The sequence below is a fragment of the Nestor notabilis genome, unplaced genomic scaffold (genome assembly GCF_000696875.1).
Source record: "Nestor notabilis isolate BGI_N333 unplaced genomic scaffold, ASM69687v1 scaffold3547, whole genome shotgun sequence".
Taxonomy (NCBI): Eukaryota; Metazoa; Chordata; class Aves; order Psittaciformes; family Psittacidae; genus Nestor; species Nestor notabilis.
The window spans coordinates 47,406-67,343 of NW_009936766.1; the positions used below are offsets into that span (position 1 = coordinate 47,406).

Below are 19,938 nucleotides of genomic sequence, written 5' to 3' on the forward strand. Positions count from 1 at the left end.
TTACAAGTAAAGGCACACCATGGGATTGTGTTGCTTCTTCCTACAGTTTGATCATCACATTTGACGAAACTTGCTGTCCCATCTTTCTCTTTCTAAGAGGAAAAAAGACTCTTTTGAAGAGTCTGAATTAGATATTTTTTCCTTATACTGGGCATGCAATTCAGCCAGACCTTTTTTCAAGGAATCTCTGTGTATGTCTATATATTTTAGAAACATCAATATTCAAGGTAAGCACACCTTATGAACGTGAATGAGTAAAATAATATCAGATGCTGCTGTGCTGTGGGATGGAATTCACCTCACTTAGCAGAAAGCTCAGAGAAAAACACTGAATTATTCAGTTGAAAAATATCTACTATATAAAAGGGAAGCAGACAAACACTGTTTACTTTTGTGGCTTTTACACTGAACTGAACGTATTGATTCTGTATTTGAAAACTGGAGATGGGAAATTTGTCTTTTCTGAAATGATGTAAAGACTTACAAATGGGTATGATTCTTGATATTTTTTATGTGTTTCACTTTCAATAAATAATAGTTTTGCTCATGTGCTTGTCACGATTTTTCTTATGAACACTTGTCTCGATATGTTTTTCCTTATTATAAAAAGTAAGCAAAAAAGTCAGTGTAATACTGTGTTGCATAGTTTCTTTTATAACATCAGGGTACCTGACAGTGGGACTTCCCAAGTCCCATCTCAGACTGGTGCTGCACAGCAGTAGATAGTAATCTCTTAATTGAGAGATTAAATCTATCCTTGAGAAAGCATGTCTCAAAACTGATTTTTTTAGATGTATTTCGAACAGTGACTTCATCTTGGTGATTAAACTTGGTATCTGGGAGGACACAACCTTTATGTCCTTAGCACTTATTTACTTAAGCTGACATAAGACGAACAACAACTTAATGTTATCAATTTTCTTTACAATTGGTACCACACATCTCCTGCTTTGTAGGATTTGGCCATCTGTCATATTTGCTGAGTGACTTTTGTATATTTTTCCATATGAGATATTCAGGTATTCTTGTCTCAGCTGCCCTTCACCTTGCCACCATGCCAAGCCTTTGAATGTTTGTAGTAGGATGGGTGTTTCCTTTGTTTCTCCTGAGTGCTTCCTTTTTATTTTTTCTGATGTGAATGAATTGAATTGCATACTTTGTTTTACTTCTTTCTTGGTTTTGAGGTCCTTTCCTAATTGGGCATGCTTGGGCATTGTAGATACAGGTATTTGGATATCAGCACATAGCTGGGAAGGTGGAGTGTTTTTCTTCAAAACCTGTATCTACTCATATTTGCTAGATATATACAATAGAATCTTTTAAGGCACAGCTTCTCCATAAGTTCTTCCACAGTCGCAGGACTCCTTTGTCAGAACAAGGCATGGGGCCTTAATAGTTAATTTTAATTTCCTAAACTTGTGTGTAAGCAGCCACCTCATTTGAAACTCTTTGTTATGGCAGGAGACTTGTCCACAAGTCTGTACCCTCACTGTATGGCATAGGTTCTTCAGTCTTGTTAAATGCTTCTTGACATGTGGGAGGAATGTGTCTTTTGTCCTAGTTATTAAGGAGAAATCAGCCTGGCATCCGAAGTCACGGGAACATTCAGGAGAAGTGGGAAGCAGGTAAGTTTGGGGCTGGTGGTTTATTTTTCTTGATTGTTGTCCTTACCTTGAGCCGTTGCAGGTAGTCCTGACTCTGATTCTTCTGGCTGTTGGCTTTGGGCTCCCAGAGCTACTGGGACAGCTCCAGAGCATCAAGGGACTCCTAACAGAAAACCCAACAAATTCAGTGCTCTAAGACTTGGCTGGACTAATACACTTACTGTTGTTTGTGCTGTAGGCTCAAGGTCCAGCTGAGCAACATTCTAGCACAGACAATGTCTGAGCCATGCATGGCTTACATCTGGAGACAAAATACATCTGAGACTGGGACAGTCAGTTGTCAGAGCAGTAAGTAGAGACAAGATATTTGCACTATCATACAGTTGTCAAAGGGGTACTGACTGCACTGTGGGGGTCAACTAAAGATGTCAAAGGAAGTGGAGAAACTGGGTCCTACGTAACAGCACCTTTTTTTTTACAGCATTTTTTTATGTGCTCTGTGGCAGGATAACTTGGGTTATTCTAGTTCTTTGTACAAACCTGGATTTACACACCAGAGTAGCTTAATTTACATGCAAGACATAACAGCTCTTCAGGACTGCTTTTTCCTCTGTTGCAATTAAAGGACATCTTTGTAGTTTTCCATTAAATAATTAATTTTTAAAGTAGGGAGAACAAGAAAATAAATTTCAATAAAGTCACTTCCCAAACATGGGTCTTACTGTAACTGCAGTGATCCAAAGTGGAATGAAACTTAAAATGCAGCCCCACAATGCTCTGAAGGTAAAATCTGTGCTTCTCTGTTAGGTTGCTCAGAGCAGCACTGGATAAACGGCAGAGCCATGGCAAAGGATCTTGTGATAAGAGGTAGCAGAGAGGGCAGGCTTGCTGGTGGCCTTCCATTGTGTGTGTTTAAACTAGCTTTGTGGAGCAGAAGCGTTAGTAAAGGGCTCAGTGTCCTAGCAAAAGCTTTGCCTGGGAAAATGCTGGAACAGGGAAGGGAAGGCATCGCTCTCTCAAAGGTGCTGTGTTTTGAAGCATGGTTGAAGATGTTTTTGCATTTTCTCAGAGAATATATTTACAAGCTAAATGATGTTGTTTATGTTGAACTTTACCTCTTTATAGTGCTGTGCACAATCTTTGCAGTATTATTAACTTTAGTAGGTGAAAATGTGTCTAGAATCACACCCAATAATCTTAATCTGAGGCAGAAGTGGTGCTATCTCTATTGCTTTTGACATGGCAAATATTACACCAGACCAGGCTTTTAATCACTCGTTTGTGCTCAGTTGCCAGGTAAGACACTTTACTCAACATCTCCAAAGGGACAAAGACAAATACAGGAAGCGATGTCTAATCAGAACATGATATTGCTATGACATGGTTTTGAAAAAGGCAATGAGATCCAGAGGCGTTGGAGGTTGAAACATTGCCAGTGGAAAGAGGGAAGTAATAGTGATGTTTAACAAAGTTCTGGTAAAATCTCCTGTAGAACAGTATGTGCTGACTGGCCACCTGTATTTTGAGGAAAATCAACATGTAACAGATGCATGGATGAGGAAGTATGGGAGAGGGAAAACCTGCCATTTGAGAGGACTCCAGGTGGCTCTAGGTTAATCTGCTTGTCAAATCAACAATTGAGAATGGACCTGTGTTCTTTGTGAAAGCAATCTAGAGAAGGGAGGTAAAGCTAGAAGGCCAGAGCTGGTGTGAGAACAAATATATGAATGAATAAGCTTAGGCTGAACATGAAAAGAATGTTTCAGAGTTTTGTGGCATCTGTGAAAACCTTGACAATGGGTATGCTGACTTACTGGTGGACATCTAAAGTAGAAGCTGATGAAATGATGAAAAAAAAAGATTTATACAAAGGAATGGCAACGTTATTAAGCTGTGTTCTATTGTTGCACATTGTATTTGTGATGAGAGCTCCACAACTGATGCGAAGAGAAATGCTGTTATCTACCTAGACTATCTAGAAAAAAAGGGAGCCTGTTTTCTGCTTAAAATAAGAACTACTACAGCAGCTGAAGCAAGATACGATTGCTCAACAAGAATTTTCAGGGAAAGACTTCTACTGCTGTAAAAACGAAATGAAATGCCATGCTTAGTGGCTACAAATGTCCAGGATCTTAAGAGGGTGAGATTTTACCCAGATCAGTAAATGAGACGTTTTAACTCCACCAGTTTCTTTGTAGACTTCCCTCTCAGCATTGAATATATTTGGGGTTTTGGCTTCTACTGGGAGAGGTGGGATGTGAAATGAAATCAATGGAAGCCTGAGCATTGACTCAGGCATCTGCAACTACCAGTGGCCTTTAGACATAAATCCCTTACACTGGGTGAGATGATGATGTTTTACTTTAGGGCAAGTCTCTGCTTACTGCAAGGCTTGATCAGGAATTCAGGTAAGTGTTTATTTCATTACTTCAGCTGTGCTGTAACACAGAAGTTCAGCAACCTTGTTGTTCATGCTTCATTTTGCTGCACACTGACATGGCAAACAGGACACCACAGGCTGTCTGGCATCTTGAGGACAGTACTTGCTTTCTGTCCAGTCTCCTCCAGCTTAGTCCTCTTTAAGAATCATAGCCATGATTATTTAGTGTGCATATGTATCTTGCTACACAGGATGAGTGTGTGTAATTCTCACAGCCCTGAGAGAATCTATGCTGCATGTGAAGTATTAGATGAGGGTAATCTCAGGAGTTCTGTCTTTACAGATTGGCTGGGTGTGTTTTTTGGTGAAAGCATTATGTTCTGAATGAAGTAAACAGACCACTACTTTTTCACCTAGTAATACTCTAGGGCAGTTCCATTTTCCTTCCCACTCCCTCTTTTGGAGATAAGATACTCTTGATGGCAACAGGTTGAGATGTGGTGGGGACTAAGACATAGATGTAAGTCAGATGACATCTGTGTCAGAAGTGGGGCTTCACCAACAGCTGGCCAGACCCAATATAAAGACATGTTTGAGCAGTTACTGTCAGTCCCTGCAGTTACGAATTGTGTGTTGTGGTGACCCATGTATGTGTCTGAAGGGAAGAAGAAATGTAAGTTGGATGTAGATCTTTTTCTTGGGAGAAAGGTGAGGAGTGTGCCAAAATGCTGTTGATTGTAGATTTATTTATCACCTAAATTTTTGCAATTAATGCTGATACTACTAAGCTTGTTTGCTATCCAAAGGAATGTGATCATGCACATCCCTGTGCTGCACCCTCCTAAGCCTAGAGATATAATTAAAGAGCTGCTATTAAGAATTCTGGTTCTTGTTGTCTAAGGAGCAGGTTAGCACACTGCAAATATCTCTTTACCTACTCCAATATTTATATAGAATATATTTAATAATTCTTCCTCCACTTCTGGTTCTCCTGGGTGAAACAGTAGCAGAGCTCAGTAAAGTTACACAAAAGCATGAGATTACTCCTCTAAGCCATGAAAACATTCTTCTATTGCATGAAGGAATATTGATAACTCTTTTCTCTGTGAGGCTATACTTTTGACTGTGGATTTCCCACGTATCAAACTGGGAGGGTGGGAAATACCACATCAATGACATCAAATGTCACTTATATTGACCCTTCATTTTCACAGCACCACTGGTGTTTGTGTGATGAGTGAAACTTTGTGCTGAAGCTGGATTGTACAGCATTTGCTGTAGCACTTTTTTGGGGGTTGTTTTGGGGTTTTTTTGTATGTGTGTGAGAACTGGTTCTTGGGTGGCTGACCATCACAGTTAAGTCAGCTCAGGTCTGCTAACAGTTGTATAATGTCCTACAAACCAGAAACTGTGAAGAGAGTTCCACAGAGACTATGGTTCATGCCATGTTGATGTAAGTATCTGGCTTGAGTTTACCTTAAGGGTAAACACGTAGAGCTGCAAAGCTTGATTTAACTAGGGGTGATAGCTTGGAGGAGAATAAAAGCTGCCCAGAAAATCATGGAGGAAAATCCAAATCCTTTTTTTCTCTTTAAGAGAAATGTCCTTCAATACCATAGGTAGCTTAATTTTACATGTGACCTTCAGCTTTAAAACAAACAAAAAATATCATTACATAACACAAATGGTGGGGGAAAAATTATCTTTATAAAAGGCTAATTATGGTTACTGGCCCTGCCAAACCTGAGCACCACAAATGTTTCCTTCTGCTTTCTAACAAGTGGAAATTAAAGTAGGTTTCTGCAACATTGCTGTGAGCTTAACCAGTCTCTCTACCTTTGTAATACATTCTTTTCCATCTTCAGTGCTAAGTGTTCCTTTTGCAAAGTGGCTGTATGCATCTAAACCTAAATTACAATCCATCCTTTGTACAACTATAGCATTGTTGTGCCCTCATCAGAGTTAGTAGTCTTGCTGCAGGCATATCTATGATTTAAATGTAGGGTGTGTGGATATTTTTGCTTTACCACTCCACCATCCAGCCAGTCACTAACACTGCAGAGCAATAGAGCTCCCCTGCTCTTATCTTCCAGCTCACCAGGGATTTACTTATTATTAATTCTTTTGCTGCTGGCAAATCAGGGCAGTTGAAAAGCAGAGCTGAAATGAGAAGCTTGGCAGGGGTGTAGCTTCAGAGCGGATGGGACTGTACTTTAAAATGCTTTGTCTGCAGAAGTTAGTCTGTGTTTTGTAATGAGGTGTTCTAGAAAATGACATCTGGACATTACTCCATTGTGAAATGCGGCAAGTTTAAGCATGTTTTATCTGTGAATTTCACCTTGGCTTTTACTGTGGATCCATTACTGGAATCTGCATAATGATGTATATGAGGCTTTAAGGAAAATATTACACCATAGGTTTCTTCTTTTAATTTTGTCAACAGCATTAAAGCAGCGTGTTGGGAAGAAATGAGGGGGGGCAAAAGTAAACGAAAATGTATTCTGTTTGAACTGATGCCAGATAGCACATACCTGGGGGTTCATACAAAGGTCTCTGTCCTGTAGAGTTCATAGTATACACCAGGAAATAGAAGTCAGCTTCATTCAGTTAGCAGCTAATTCTGGTTTTCTCTCACCGTTTGCTGTCCATTTTCTATCTGACTGTCGTTGACTATGTATTCTTTGGCCAGGTGTTTGGGGCAAAATCCCCTATCTGTATTCTTAACTATCAGAGAACCAACTATCTGTGGATGATTGAAACGTAATTATTCTGGAGGCTTTCATAGATGTATTGACTTCAAGGGGTGTGTGTTTTTAATGAGGACTGCCTTGGTGTTTTGATTTTTGTATCCGCTTGAATCAGTGCTCATTTAGCAGAAGCAGTGGGAAGTTCAAGTATCCTTTAAGAAATGCATTCTTTAGGTTCTTTAGGAAACTGTGCAATTCTAAAGATGTTTCTCATGATGCTGGAGAGACATGGAATGCGAGGGCAATGACTATAGAAATAGCAGTAACATCTACTTTTTTCTTTTCCTACATTACTGTGTTACTGGAAATATGCACAAGCAGAGTAAGAAGTCACAAGTATTTATGGATCCTGATCTTTTCCAAGTGGCACAAAAATACATCTGTTCAACGCATCTATCAGTCAGTTGTACACTTACCCTCTGCCTTTAACCTTAATATCTACTTTTTTTTTGCCCCTTGCTTTACAGGCTGGGCAGAGAATGGATTGAGAAGAGCCCTGAAGAGAAGGACTTGGGGGTTTTGGCCCATAAGAAATTGATCATGACCTGGCAGTGTGTGCTCCCAGCCCAGAAACCAGCTGTATCCTGGGCTGCATCAGAAGCAGCATGACCAGCAGGTAGAAGGAGATGATTCTCCCCCTCTACCTCTGCTCTTGTGAACCCCCCCCCGCAGTCCTGCATTCAGCTCTGGGTCCCCAGCACAAGAGGGACGTGGAGCTGTCAGAGTGAGTCCAGAGGAGGCCACAAAGATGCTCAGAGGGCTGGAGCACCTCTGCTATGGAGACAGGCTGAGAGAGCTGGGCTGGGTCAGCCTGGAGAAGACTCAGGGGAGACCTTAGAGCAGCTCCAGTGCCCTAAGGGGGTTTACAAGCAATCTGGAGTGGGACTTTTTACAAGGGCAAACCTGTGATCCTAACTGAATTTGACTCTTATTATCCAAGAAAAACCCTTTAAAGTCTACGGAAATAGATAGCTGGCTAGTGTATCTTCGCAGTGTTCTGAAATACTGGTGAATCCACTGAGTTTTATTTTTTTTCAGTCCAATGTTCATGCAATCACTTCATGATATAAGTAATTCTAAGGCCGAACAAATGCTTGTTTCTGTGCTCTTTCTTTTCCTACAGTCAGCCCTTAGGTGGCACTATGTCAGAGGAGGTTACAGCATCTGTGTCTACACCCGAGCTTCACTCTCAACACCATCCCAGAGATTCTGCTGTCTGTTCAGAGGTCTGACATTTCTGCTTGTCCAGAGCATCTAATTCAGATGCTCTTCCTGTGACAAATGCTTATTCTCCTTCAGTTCTCTAAAGCTGAAGTATTTGGGGATCGAAGAGCAGAGACTTACATCTCCCAAGAATTCTCTAGAAGAAAATAAAAAAATTGGTGAGATATCACACTGTGACTTTATTAAGTAAATTCTGGTAGAGCTGGGACTGAAGTGTGATAATCCTTTAACAAATGAAGAAAACAAGTGCTCTTGAAATTGGGTGAGTTTTTTAGTCTAATGTACTACTCTAAATTACATAGAAAAGGCATAATGTTGTTATCTCTTGTATACCTCAGTTTAGCTGCTATCTGCAGTCAACCTACCACATTTTATTGCAGTTATGTATGTATGTTATGTACTTCATTTATGTTTTGAGGTCTTTGCTTTTGTTTAGGAGCAGGATAAACTCCATTGCCTGGAGGCTGTTAACCCACATGCACGATTGCATGCCTGACTGGTCGTGTAGATCCCACTTTAGAGCATCTAGTATGGGACCACCTTGTCTCCTATAACTTAGTGACAAATAGATGATATCTTCTGGTCTGAGCTGAAGATACAGGTGGATCCTGGCTGCTGTGGCTTATCCCTCCCTCAGCACTGAACGGGCTGACTCCAGGAGTGCTGTTTGAGAGGAAGATGCTCTTGAGTAATTCAGCCCTTGGGACCTATCTGCTCAGCAATAACACAAAGCAGCTTGTGCATTGGTTGTCATTGTCACTTGTGCCAACTAACCTCAGACTGTGTTGAAGTAGTTATGAAATAACCTGAGAAAATTCACACAACTAATTTGTAAATAAGGCCCAGATTGGCAATGTGAGTGTGAGTATTTTTTTTTCTGGCCTTACTGAATCATATATTGGAACAAAACTTTCATTCTAGCAGGATATGAACACAATTGTGCAACTTATGTGCAACAGACAATATTAAGTCAAACAGGTTATTTGTTCCTGTCCCATAAGCAACATGTTTGCTGTGGTGTTCTGTATATTGTCAAAGCATGAAGTGCAGCATAATGTCTTGTTCTTCATCTCACTCAAATGTTTTAAAAAGATGCTCTGAAACTTGCATGAAGACTTTTAATTTCTTACGGATTTCACAATCACTTCAGATTTTGACAAAATGTAGGTCAAAAAGGGATTATGAGTGATTCAGTTTTGGGATGTTTTATCTGGGTCATGTAAATGAAGTCTGATATTTAAAAGTGATATCAGAAGCTTATGTTTAGGGGGTTATGAAGAACAAAATCACTAGTAATTTTAGAAATAAAGTTGGACCCTGTGGCTGGGCTACTGCATCAGGGCTCAGATCAAGAGTTGGCTTTGGTTGTTTAGCACAGCACATGTCTATCAGAAGATGGCAGTCCTGCAATGCTTTTCAACCAGACTCTGAGGGCCTTCCCCCCTTTGCCTCGTATTCAATAACTGTAGAAACCCTGTGAGAATCTGGAGATATCACTGATTATCAATCTCAGTTTTCTGTATGAGGAATGTGACTCTGAGTCTCTTTCAAAATTGATCTGGAATTTTGGTGGCAAGTGGAATTCTCCTGCTCTCAAAGAAGAATTCACCTTTCCAAGGGGCTGCAGAGCCTCCGCTGGTGCTGCGGCAAGTAGTCTGCTCCTCTGCCACCCCAGGAACCTGTGTTCCAAGTTATGTGGCCCAGTTTAAGTGTCTGTGTGACTCTAGACCTCACACTGCCGTGTAACCAGTACTGCCAAAGGCTTCTGTTGTTATAAGGGTATTGGCGAAATTGGCTTCTGGTCTGTGGCTTCCTGACTTCTGACTCACTGTTCATGATGCACAATATCACACTATCAAGTAACTTCCTACCATTGCTGGGCTATGTCTGCTTTTGCATGCAAGAGCTGTTTAGCTGGATTTCTTCTGTCTTACAATGTGCAGATCAAGCATACACAGTATAGCAACATAGCTGCCTGAGCAGTTAATATTGCTTAATTCAAATTATGAAATCCACAAAAGCCTCAAATGTGGACATCATGGAAAAGCATGGCGTATTGTCTAACTGGATGGGTAACTTCTGTTTTTGAAGAGCTGGAGAGAATCCACTATCATCAAACCAAGCTGTAAAATGACTTCAGGACCTGAGCTAAGTGATGCAATGGCTGTTGTGTTCAGCTTCTTGTAACCACATGAGCTGAACCTCTTCTTTCAAATCAGGGAGTGTTTCTTCAAAAGCATTATCATATAACCAACCTGAAATAGATCTCTATTGTAAAAAGACTGCTCCACAAAGTAAGAAAACCTACCCAACAAAACTCTCATACCTGGGAACTCATCCCACTTTTCTGCATAAAGGGTAGTACAACCTACAGCAAGAACTTCTATGTATTCCATATTCCATTGGGTTTATTCCATAAACCCAACGCCTGGGTTTATGGAAGACCAGACTAAGTATGATGATAATTTGAAACTTTAAGGCAGTTTTCCTCTACAGGACAGTTTGAATAGTCAATACTTTCATTAGAAATGGTTGAACACCAGATTGACTGATTTATTTATTTATTTATTTTCCCCAGAAGAAGTCCCGTTGCTTCAAAAAGGGGTTTTCTGTCTGACTTAGAAACTTGGGGATCCTAAAAACTTAAAAACAGTTTTAAAAGAACTTACTTCAACTTAAATTTCTCACTACTGAATAACAGCTGGTTTTAGTGATCTTAAAAATGTTTAATGCCATAGCTGGCCTCCGTTGTGTTTTGGTAGTTTTAATGGTACTAGGTTCCTTTGTTTTTATGTGTGGAGTGCTATTTCAGAAAAATAATGTGAAATGATTCTAAAATGAAAAAGAAATTGGACTTGATAATTTTAACATGAATGTGTTAAAATATTTTGGAAAAAGAAATCATATGTAGTTACTTGTTTTAAATCTTATATGGGTTTCTAACATAACTGAAACCAGCACTTTCACTAAAAAGCATTTCAGTAACAGAAGCTCCTGTCAGCTCCGCTTACCCCTTAACATCCCTGTGTAACAGAAAGAAGAAAGAAGAAAAAGCTACAAACTGTTTTCTTTAACTATTTGCCACTGCCCATAGGAGCCAGCCTCCACACTGCAGCTGTAATCTGTAGTGAACTTGGCAAAACCCCTCGCTGCTGTGCATGTGGCTGGAGGAGTTAGTGGGAGCTGGAAGGCTGCTGTTTGGATGTTCAGATCACTCCACCTGATCCTGGCAAAATGCAGGTATGGATTTTAGGAATAGAGAAAGTAATAGTAGATATCTGTAGTTGCAACGTTTTGTTAGGTCTTCTGTAGTTTGTGAGGGATGCACCTGTCCCAGGATATCCCTCTGCATGCGGTTATTCAAACCTTATTGTAGTGGATAACTATTTTACTTTGGGAATAACTTACGACAAAATGTTTGACCCATCTCTTCCTTTTGCCTAGATCACTACGGTGTTCAAAAAACCACCTTTGTGGTACAGGGTAAGTACATAATTTGTACTTTTGACATCAGCGGGAGGTGGAGCTATGAGTCAAACTATACAACTCTTCTTCCCTGCCTCAGTTGGTTGAAAGATAGTGTAGACCAGGACCAGCTGCCAGCTGTAGGACATACAGACTGGACCAGTATAGTGTTGCCTTTTATGAAACAGAGATACTAATGGGATCATCAGCCTATTCACCTTTGGTAAGAGAAAATCAGTGGTGGGGCGGGAGGATCTTGGTTGAGATTCATCAAAAAGCAAATGCTTGGGTAATTTTGATCCTTAAATGTCAAATGGGTCTGCCGTGTACAGATTATTAGTAAGAGCAGCTGATGATAGATGCTCTTGGTAAGATGGACATTTGTTCCATTATGAGGAGGAAAAATGGTAGGGACTTTTGTTATTGCCATAGCAAATCTGAGCAGAAACTGAAAACTGGGAACTGTTGACTGCTGGTTTTCATCACTGGTCCCTCTCTTGGCTTCTTGTCCCCAGGACTGGTTCATCCAAGGAAACCCACACAGGAAGATTGAAATCAAGGGGAGGAATCATAAAAGACTGCATAGCACTGAAGATGAGGTACTGTATAGAGAGCACCTTCTGGGTTGCAGGGAGAGGGCTATGGGATATGAACAATGACTGTGCTACCTGCAGTCTTCCTCCAACCTTTCCCATCTCTCCCTAAGTTTAACCGTTATTATGAGAGGTGATAGGTTTTAACAGTTAGTAAAGGGAACATTTGTTTCTTCTGCGAGTGTGCATTCCAGAACGGAAAACGTTCACTATGACTTAGGGGTTTGGAAGGTGAGGAAGGTGATGAAATTGTGGTTAGATGCTGGGCAAGGAACTGGGAGAGTTGGATTTTAATCTTGATTTTACTGTGACATCACTATGTGATGGTAGTTGTACCTCATAACACCCAAGGCTCAGTTCTCAAATTTTTCCCTTTGCCTTTTGGATTTTTCAGTTTCTGCCACTTAAAAGAATTCCAAACACTAATTTTTATGAAACTGAACTGATAAAAGGTGTTGGAAGAAAGAATAATTGGGTTTGTGTCTGCATATTTTCTTAGTACTTCAGTCATCTCATGAGTAAGTTTTCTCTAAAATCCTGGATGCGTATGGTACTAAAGCTGAGGATGAAAAATTAACCCTCTGTTTTTGGGATAAAAAGTTGAGCTTTCAGCAATTTAGATCATCTGCTCCTATCATTCTCTCTATCACCATAAATATTGCTGCCAAAAATTCTGCTGAGGTTGATGGGTTTCTTCCAAACATATTGGTTTTGGTCAAATGACACTTTCTAGGAGAAAACTAGGGTTGAGAATTTTTCCAGTGAGCTGTAAGTAGCATCTAGCCTGGTGATGTACTGCTTTTCAGACAATTAATCTGCTCCTGTCAGGACACTGGTGTATCAAAACAAGAGGTACACAGGGAGGTCCTAAGGAGAAAGTTTTTCAGAAATCATGATGCTTTGAAGATTAATTGCTCCTTTCATTTTAATTAATGGAACTACTGCATGTAGCATGTAGCATTTTACTGCTGATGTTCATCAAGGTTGTCTTGTTTTTCTTGTAACCAAGTATAGGGTTGTGTGTAGGTGTGATGGGGAGTGGAAGGAGAAAACAAAAAATGGAGAGGGTTGTGGATCCTTCAAGCTATTCCCTTACAGAGCCCTACACGCTGGGGTGTCAAGCCCCACACGATGGGATGTCAGTTTATGGCTATAGTTCAGTGCTTCTCCTTGGTAAATCAATCAGGTCAGGTTTTTCCATGTGAACATATTGTAATTTATTATGCAAAAGTCCTGCATAAGCCATGGCGTTCTGGATCTAATTTCACATATGTGCATTCATATACAATTATAACTTTCATTATTGCTCTTTTGTGTTGCATAATCTAACACTGGCAATTTCACTCTCATCCTACCAGATGTGTAATTTGGTTTGTGTTTGCAAGTTTCCGTCTTACTACAGTTTTTTGAGATTTTGTGATTTATGCTTTCTTCAATTCTGGTTTTTCTCCAGCCTTTGCTTTAGGTACATCTATCAGTTCTGTATGTTGTGGTAATATGGTTGCCTTGTGATTAATGTAGACCCTGTCTATGGATGTCATGTTATCTGTACTCAGTATGACAGAGAGCTCTCTCTTCCCTGCCACCCCCCACCCCAACCCCCCAACAAACAAACAAAAAAACCCCACTCAACATAAAAAACCAAAAAGCAAACCCAGCTTCTTCTGCCTATGTCATGTCAAATTTGCAATGAAATGCTAGAGCTGCATTACAGGGAGCGAGACCTACATGTGAAATGGAAGAATGCTTATCCTAAGTCTCTGATTTTCTGACTTCAGCCTTCCTCCTGCTGGTGTAACTAAAAAGCTCTGGAGTCCCGTATTGGGATGCTTGCTTCATGAACCATTCTCTCCCTCTCTTAGTTATTTATTTCTTTTTAAGAGTCGGGTGTTTTGGTACGGTGAAGGATGTTACAGCATTACATATCCCACAGCCAGACTGGCCAGTAGCAGTGGCATCTTGATAGGGGCATTATAAAATGCAGGGTATCTGCCCTGTTTTGCAGTAACCACCTCCTTCAACCTGCTGTTCATGTTTCTTGTGATGCAGCCCAGGATACAGTTGGCTTTCTGGGCTGTGAGTGCATGCTGCCGGCTCATGTTGAGCTTCTCATCAACCAATACCCCCAAATCCTTTTCCTCAGGGCTGCTGTCAATCCAGTTTCTGTCCAGCTTGTAGTTGTGCTTGGCATTGCTCCGATCCCGATGAAGGATCTTGTCCTTGCCCTTGTTGAACTTCATGAGGTTTGCATGGGCCCACCTCTCCAGCCTGTCCAGGTCTCTCTGGATTGCACCCCTTCCTTCCAGTGTGTCAACTGCACCACACACTTTGGTGTCATTGGCAAACTTGTTGAAAGTGCACTCGATCCCACTGTCCGTGTCACTGACACATGTTAAACAGCACTGGTCCCAGTGCCAACCCCTGATGAAACACCACTTGTCACTGGTCTCCATTTGGGCATTGAGCCGTTGATTGCAACCACCTAGCCATTTCCCTATCCACCCAGTGGTCCAGCCATCGCATCCACACCTCTCCAGTTTAGAGACAAGGATGTCATGCGGCACAGTGTCAAACACTTTTGCAGTTAGGTTTTTCCCTTTTCCAGTCAGCAGGAACTTCACCAGGTTGCCACAGCTTCTCAAGTATGATGGACAGTGGCTTAGCAACTTCATCCCCTGGTTCCCTCAGGAACTGCAGATGCATCTCATCAGGTCTTATGGACTTGTGCACCTGCAGATACACCAATGTACCTAAAGAAGCTTTTCTTGTTGCTCCTGGCATCCCCGGCCAGATTCTATTAGAGCTTTAGCTTTCCTAACCTGACCCCTGGCTGCTTGGACAATCTCTCTGTATTCCTCTCAAGCCGCCTGTCCTTGCTTCCACCCTCTGTAGGGTTCCTTTTCGTGTTTGAGTTTGTCCAGAAGCATCTTGTGTCAAATTACAAGAAAGAATTTCTTCTCAGAAATTGTCTCAAATAATTAAAATGAGAACATATTCACTACATTAATGAGAGAATGGCCTTTGTTATGCTACAGAATAGGCTGTGTTAGTTGTAGGAGTTATTTGCTAATAATGAAGGTATTTTTCTCACTGTTCTGCAGCCAGAAGTGCCTCAGATGTGCTGGCTTACTGTAAAAATTATAGGCGTGAGAAACCTCCGCAAAGCAGATGTGTGTAAGTATCACTCATGGCATGTTTTAAGGTTAACAAGAAAATCACTGTGACCTTAATTTAATGCTCTTGTACACCTGTTGCTTGGATGATAGTAATATCTCAGGTTTTTCGGCTGAAGAAGTTGTATCTGTTTTCATTATCATTTAGTCTTGATTAAAATAATTGAGAAAACAGTTAACAATAGAAATGAAATAGTATAGAAACTATGTCAGAAAGGAAGCAATCCTTCCTTCACAGGCTGCTCCATGATATTTCCATTTCCCTTAACTCTGCAGTCCCTCTTTATTCACAGGCTGCCCATTTGCCTTCTGAAAGGTGCACCTTAGGAGAAATCAGTAGCGGTGTTGAGTGCTGCTGTGTTTGTCTTTTCATTGTTATATCACTGTGATGTGCACTACAACTAAAACCAGGTCACAAAATCCTCAAAACTAAATTCTTCTGTGCTTCAAAAAGTGAAGCCACAGGAAGTGAAGTTGTATGGGAATTTTCTTGGAGCCTGGCAAATATATGAAAAAAGAAGTAAAAAATCTGGAATGTTTCATATTGGTGCGGTTGAAATGGAATATTTTGGCATTTGTTATCAAATAGAATTAGTGGTTTAAAATTGGCTTTTGTTTGGAATGGATATAAATTTAGATATAAAAGTTAAATAACTCTAAACACAGAATGTTTTCCTATGGGTCTAATGAAATATTCAGGACGACTCAGAGGTTAATCTTTCTTCCTCTGATTGGGCAAAAGAAACAGTAAGTACTGCTGTACTAATTGTGCATCTTTTTGTTAACACAGTGAGCCAGACAGATTGCTATGTCAAGCTGTGGCTGCCAACAGCTTCATGCCAAGAAGCCCGAACAAGAACTGTGTGCAACAGCAGAAACCCTATCTGGAATGAAACTTTCTTCTTCATGATACAGAGAGAAGTAAAGGTAGGACCTGCACTTGTGATAGTGAGCAGACACTTCCTAAAGGGCACATCTTCATCTGCTGTGTGCAGAGTCTTTCTGAGAGCCTTGAGGCTCACACAGAGGCTTGAACTCAATTATGCTGAGGTATGGTAACAGAAAGATACAGAAAGCGTCTAAGACAGCATGAGATGCTGTTTCGCATCAGCAAATAAATATGCAAGCCTTGGTATGGATTCTGGAGGGCCCTGTCTGGTCTCTGTTATCTTCTAAGCATAGAACCCCATGAATTGGATGGGAGTTTTTATAAACTCTTTAGAGGATTAGTTATATTTTCTTGTATGCACTGTGAAGGCATTTTTGCTGTGCTTTGCCGTTGGTGTGGAGTTACTTGCTTTATACAGTAACAGTGGTGCTTTTGTGAATTGTAAGAGGTGCCACAACCTGATGCTGTATTTTTTCAAAATTAAAAATATCTTTAAATACTAACCATTCCAGCATTAAACAGGCATATTTTCAAAAGCCTATTAGGATATAAGAAAGCAAACTGTAAGTCTGATTTACAAACTTAGAAGAGAACCATACCTATCCCATGCGTTGAATGTAAGCTCAGAGGTTATAGATCTTTTGGAAAAAGGTTGAATGCTTCTTTCTTCACAGAATAGCTGTAAAAAACCTGTTAAAATGTTTGTAGAGTTAGCAGAAATAGATTGGCACTCAGAGTGAGATTGAAACAAGGTCTAGATATGGGGTCAGCTTCCTGTGGCTTAATAGTGCCGTATCCTCTCATGCAGCTAGGGGTAATGTGAGCCCTGAGAAATTGCAAGGGGAGTCACTACAATTTAAATCTTATTAAGAGTTTGCTAATGTGCTTCACCTTTCATTTTAAAGGGCAAACAGTTTCCCCTCTATTATTGTTTCATTCTCGAAATACTAATTATGAATTGACAAAGGGTACGATGAACAGCTTGTGTAATCTCTACTCTGTCCAGTGCATATTACCATCATGAATGTAGTTTATGCTGCCCTTTCTTTTGAGTTCTTGTTCATTGCCAGGTCATGGACTAATCCTAGAAGAGGTAAATCATCAGATTTGGCAGTCTGAGCGATGGGGCTGTGAACTCCATGCTGCCACAGGAGCCTGTCTGCATTGAGCAACGCAAGGGCTGCGTGCTGACTCTTGCTAGACCTTCCTTTTAGACTCAGTAGGCCCAGAGTGCGGCATTCACATCCTCTTCTGCCTCTCTCCTCAGAACATCCTGGAGCTGTCAGTCTGTGATGAGGATGCTTTTACACCTGATGACCAGCTCTTGACTGTTAGCTTCGATGTAGCTAAAGTCCAACCTGGAGAAAAAGTCCACCTGAATTTTAAGTTGGATCCAGAGGTGAGAATAAAAAGATCAGTGAAATTAAGTGGATAGATAAAATAATACTCTCGATAGGAATTTGTCCCAAGTTACTACCACATTAGAATTGTTCTCACACACAAAGGCTTTGTTAAAAGGATGTTATTAAAACACAAAGTTAAATGCTCAGGCTTTTGGAGGGGTCAGAAACAGTCACTCCTCTGTTGTTACTGCAATTAGGTGCAAAATGATTTGAATTTTTTTTTTTTTTTTTTTGAGATTTCAAGAATGTCTTTTGATAAAACCAGAGAGATCAAGATCCAAAAGTGAAGCAGCTGATGGTCAGATATCTCAGTGCTGTTGTAGGACACTGACAGAGCCGGGATGGGAGCAAACCTGGCCCAGTTTCTGGGCCACTGCCCTGATCCTTTGGCCAGTAGCTGCCTAGGGGTATCTCCTCTCAGCTTCACCAGGGGTTTTGTCCTGTGCTTTCAGACAATACGCTTGGTAAATGATTATGTATTTTCATGAAAGTCTCCCATATCATTTTCCTCCTTCCAATAAACAACACCTTCTCTGCTTGGAGGCTGTGTAGTAACAAGACTAGAGCTTCTTCATGCTTCTGGCAAGGGCTTGAATTTATGGTTCTCAGGAACTGTGTGTGCTCTGTTCATTTCTAAACCACCGTGTCAGACAGGCTGTCAAGGAAACACTCTTGCTTGTCTTTTTTATTACAGTTGCTTTGGAGAGAGTTTATTAACTACTCTTCCAGAAAGCCTATCTTTCCTAAGGATTGCAATATACCTGCCCCAGCTGGCCATGGCCTTCCTTAGAGAAAGGCTCATGTGAGATCATTGAGATCATTTGAGGTGTGATTCAAGCTGTGAGTTTGCTCTGGGGCATGTGCAGAGTTGGCTTAACCCATTGGTATGGCAAGGTGGAAGTTGCGGAGATAAGACAAGGTGAGCTGTATCTCAGGAATGTCTTGGTCAAGCTGTCCTTACTCAGATCGCAACTCCTGTTCAGGCCCATGAGGCATCACATATTGTGGTTTGTACATGGATTTTTTAGAACATTTAGGCTTGCCTTTTTTTGGGTTTTTTTTGTTTTTTTTTTTTTTTTTTTAGTGACTTAGTAATGGACCATGCTGGGCAACCTTAATAATTGATGTAATTGTAGTTGCTACCTCTGCCCGAGTGACTTCTTCATTCTGCCAAGGTATCTCAAAAGGAGGGCTGAGGAGGCTGGATGGGTAATGTCAGAACATCAGGGTTGCCTCCTGCTGTGCCTCTTGTGCCATCCAACAAGTCTTTCTATTGCTATGCTCCGGGTTTTTCACCCACAAAAATATGAAGGGGACTTAATATAACTTGTGTGTGAGTGTGTACAACAGCATAAGAAGGATGGGAACACAATGGAGGCACAATTAGATGTTAGGAGCCAGGATCTCCTGAACATTGTTTATGCTGTTCTTTGGACAAAGGTGGAATAGACTGCCAGTGAGTTTGGGTAATACAGGCTGGTCACAGGCTGGTGCTTGATAAAGTTTGTCTTGCACCTCTGTAAGGTGACTGCTTTCTAAAATCCATCTCTTATCCTTCTGTTACAAATTGTTGCAACCACCCTAATTCTCATGAAATGCAGACTTCGGGAGAAATAAGCAAATGGAACCACCTGCTGCTGGGTTACATGCCAGAGATCCAGCTCTCAGAGAAGCCACCTGGGATGTCCCATTTACTGAAGGGAACTACTAAATACACCCACTTTTCACCTTTACTGTAGCGACGATTTTACCTTGGCAGCTACGTTACCAGACTTGGCATTTATTGTGAAGAGACTTTCACAGTCTCTTCACAAAGTTGAAGTAGTCTGTGCAGCCAGACAGAGGGGATATTTGGCAGTGAAAGTTAGTTCATATGAATATGAAAGAAAACTTTTACCATCACTTGCCAGAAAGAGATTTATGTCTTCCACTGGTTAGTGTTTTCCTCCCTGTCGGTGATAAAGAAGACCTCTGATGTATGTTTGTGTGGTATGTCCTGGACTGGCTGTCCCCCATATAGGCTGATCCTCAAATGTCTGCAGTAAAATAATGCAGTTACTCAGTTGCTCTTCCATTGTTGATGTGTTACTCTTTTCAGTTGCTGTTCCCTGCTATTACACTTCCCCCTTTTCATTTTGATTTGGCCCTTATGAGCTCTTTTCCTCATTCCCCTTCACAGCTTCAGTCTTCCCTCTTCTCTGTTCTTCCCTTCCACCTTGGAAATTTTAATTTTCCAAGTTGGTCTCTTCTCCCACCTTTTTGTATTTGTTTAGTCACTATACTCTGCAAATTCCTCTGTTTTAACCCAGACATACTCACCACATATGTCCATTTATTCTCATGTATGTTCTCTTACATCATTCAGCTGTTATACTTCCCTTCCTCAGTACTGATTGACCATATCTCATCCTACTAATAAATGAATAATGGGACCTTCACCCCTCATTCCATGATACTCCC

The 19,938-nt window shown here is 40.8% G+C and overlaps 1 protein-coding gene across 1 annotated transcript in view; it reads left to right on the forward strand.

Annotated features, from left to right (window-relative positions):
• Window positions 1-11,189: 11,189 nt before the first annotated feature.
• LOC104408796 (cytosolic phospholipase A2 epsilon-like) overlaps window positions 11,190-19,938 on the forward strand; it is a 21,074-nt gene continuing 12,325 nt past the window's right edge. Inside the window, 5 exon segments of the mRNA XM_010018511.1 lie at window positions 11,190-11,195; window positions 11,400-11,438; window positions 15,115-15,187; window positions 15,977-16,113; window positions 17,343-17,474. Of these exon segments, the coding sequence (XP_010016813.1) occupies window positions 11,190-11,195; window positions 11,400-11,438; window positions 15,115-15,187; window positions 15,977-16,113; window positions 17,343-17,474 (387 nt within the window).